At 38.6% G+C, this 2389-nt stretch overlaps 1 protein-coding gene across 1 annotated transcript in view; it reads right to left on the minus strand.

Moving 5' to 3' along the window:
* LOC107300094 (C-type lectin domain family 2 member D-like) overlaps nucleotides 1-2096 on the minus strand; it is a gene marked incomplete at its 5' end in the record, with an annotated part of 20749 nt that extends 18653 nt beyond the window's left edge. The window contains 2 exons of the mRNA XM_015829437.1: nucleotides 1115-1210; nucleotides 2000-2096. Coding sequence (XP_015684923.1) covers nucleotides 1115-1210; nucleotides 2000-2096 — 193 coding nt within the window. The remainder of the gene's footprint in view (nucleotides 1-1114; nucleotides 1211-1999) is intronic.
* Between the last annotated feature and the right edge of the window lie 293 nt (nucleotides 2097-2389).

A 2389-nucleotide genomic window follows, 5' to 3' on the forward strand; every position in this document is an offset into this window, starting at 1 on the left:
CTGGGACAAATTCTATCGCTGGTATGAATCAAGGAGAACTGCTCGGATCTTAAGCTAACGATAGGATTGAAGCATACACATAATTGTATATATAATTGTATATATAATTGTATTATGTAGAAGAATGAGGTGTATATAGAGGTTAAGGATGATGTATTAAGTTTTTGTATCACGAGAAACAAATTGTTAGGAATATTTATTCTGGAATGCCACGTATGTCCATTTTTGTTTTAATTGTATTATAAATAAAAAAATTTAAAAAAAATTAAAAAAATAAATAAAAAAAAAAAGAAATGACACTGTTAAAAACACAACATTTGTATTTGTGAAACTAAGAGAAAATGAAAGAACACATTCACCCACACCCACACATTAATTATGGAAGTGAGAGATGAGTATGTCAGGAGAAACATAAAAGTAGACTAAGCTAAGCAGGAAAAGATCCAGTCTGGTGCAGTGGCTAAGGCATCAAGCTTGAAACCGGCAAACTGAGTTCTAGTCCTGTCTTAGCCACAAAGCTAGTTGGCTTGACTCTCAGTCCTAAGGAGGAGAAGAGGCAGAGACAAACCATTTCCAAAATTTTGACATGAAAACTGCAGGGACTTGTCGAAGCAATTGCTATGAGTCAAAAACTGACTTGATGGCACCACTCCCCCAAAAAGCTACAGTGGAAATGGAATACTTGAATGTGAGTGATAAATCCACACACACTTTTAACCTGGTCAAGAGTGAAAGGTTATTGAATCAAATGCCAATTTATGTTGGATTATACTATCTTCTGGCCCCCCCCCCCATCTGCATTGTGCTTGTTCTGCCTTTCATATAATAATCCTTCCTTCCTGGAGCCTTTGTGAGAGTGTCAAAAAAGATGGCAATCACAGCAGTGCAATAAAATTCTTCCCTTTGTGGATATGCAGGAAATATTTGATACACCTACAAAAATCCTAGCTTCAATTGCACTGCCACAAGCATTTTTACTTTTTTGGCAAACATACACACAGTTGCTGTTACCTCCTTCCAAATTGTTCTGTGGTTTAAAATGCATGTGGTGATCTTGAAGTAAACAATAACAACAACTATGGACAAAGTTAAATGGAAATTTCTCATTACTTACCAGCCAATAAAATTATAGTGATAATCAAAACAACGACCAGAACAATAACAGCTCCTATAATGATTTTTTTGACTGGAATGCGTTTAGATACGAGAGCTGAAAAACAGACAGGAAATATGAAGAGATGAAGTTCAAGATTTTATTGTGATTTTTTTAATTGTTTTGTTTTTGTTGTCTTGTAAGCTGCTCAGGTTGTAGTCACACTATGTACGGCAGGCAGACATTATGGCACACTAAGACAGGCAGAGAGAGACAGACAGGCAGACAAAGGGAAAGGATCAGCTACTCTTAACGCCAGAGATTGCACATTTACCCAAACATTTGGCTGTAATTTATATGAACAGTTTTCGTGTTATGTGTCTTCCTTCAGCTTTGTGTGTTCCACCTGGCCCTTGAAACTGTAATGCAGGGGAATTTGGGAAAGGAAGTTCAAAATATTTGGACAGCTTTTAGTCTGAAAAATCTGTATTGGCAATTAAAAGTTTTTGTCTGACTCACAGTAGCTGATCCGGCCATAAACAAACCCTGAATAAACATCATCTCCCTCCCTTCCTCTCTGTTCCCAAGGAAATATACTAGGCGGCAGTTAGCGTGACTCCAAGGAGACACCCTTGGTGTCTGTTGTGTGTGGCCTTCGGGTTTCTTTCCCCAAAGAACAGATCCAAGTGGATCTGGGAGTGGCTAAGATCCTCCATCCTTCTCAAAGTCGTGGGAGACATAAAGTTAACCTGAATCCCACAGCCCTGCCAGAAAGAACAGCTGGCAACCCTTGGGAGAGTGTCCAAGTCCAAAAATGTAATACCCCAAAATACAACTCAAGTAACTTTTCCATAACTGCAAGTATTTTTCCATAAGACAATGTGGGACAACGCAGATATTCCTCACTTCCTTTGGCTAATGCACAGTGATGTTTATAGGCCCCAGCTCCGCCTTGAAGGCCCTCCTTAAGGGGTTTCCCAGCAATGGTGGCATCCTTGCAATTCTTGAAAATATATAACATATTTGGAATTAAGTGCATTGTATTTTGCCTTGCTAAAAGTTGGTATAAATGTCCCAGAAAAAAGTATCGGAAAAATCTTCTCTGCAAAAGTGCTTGCCCTTTGCAAAGTTCTTCTAAAGAAACGGAAACCTCAGCTGTACAACAACAAAAGTTTGTTATGGGAAACAACTGAGGAGGAGGGAAGGAAGGAAGAAGTACAGACACTTGAAGGAATATTTAGAAACCACTTTATGCAGAAAAGCATCACGAAAAATAGAGCATGGCATCCCAACCGC

This window comes from Protobothrops mucrosquamatus, unplaced genomic scaffold (genome assembly GCF_001527695.2).
Source record: "Protobothrops mucrosquamatus isolate PMUCROS unplaced genomic scaffold, P.Mucros_1.0 scaffold6129, whole genome shotgun sequence".
NCBI classification, from domain to species: Eukaryota; Metazoa; Chordata; class Lepidosauria; order Squamata; family Viperidae; genus Protobothrops; species Protobothrops mucrosquamatus.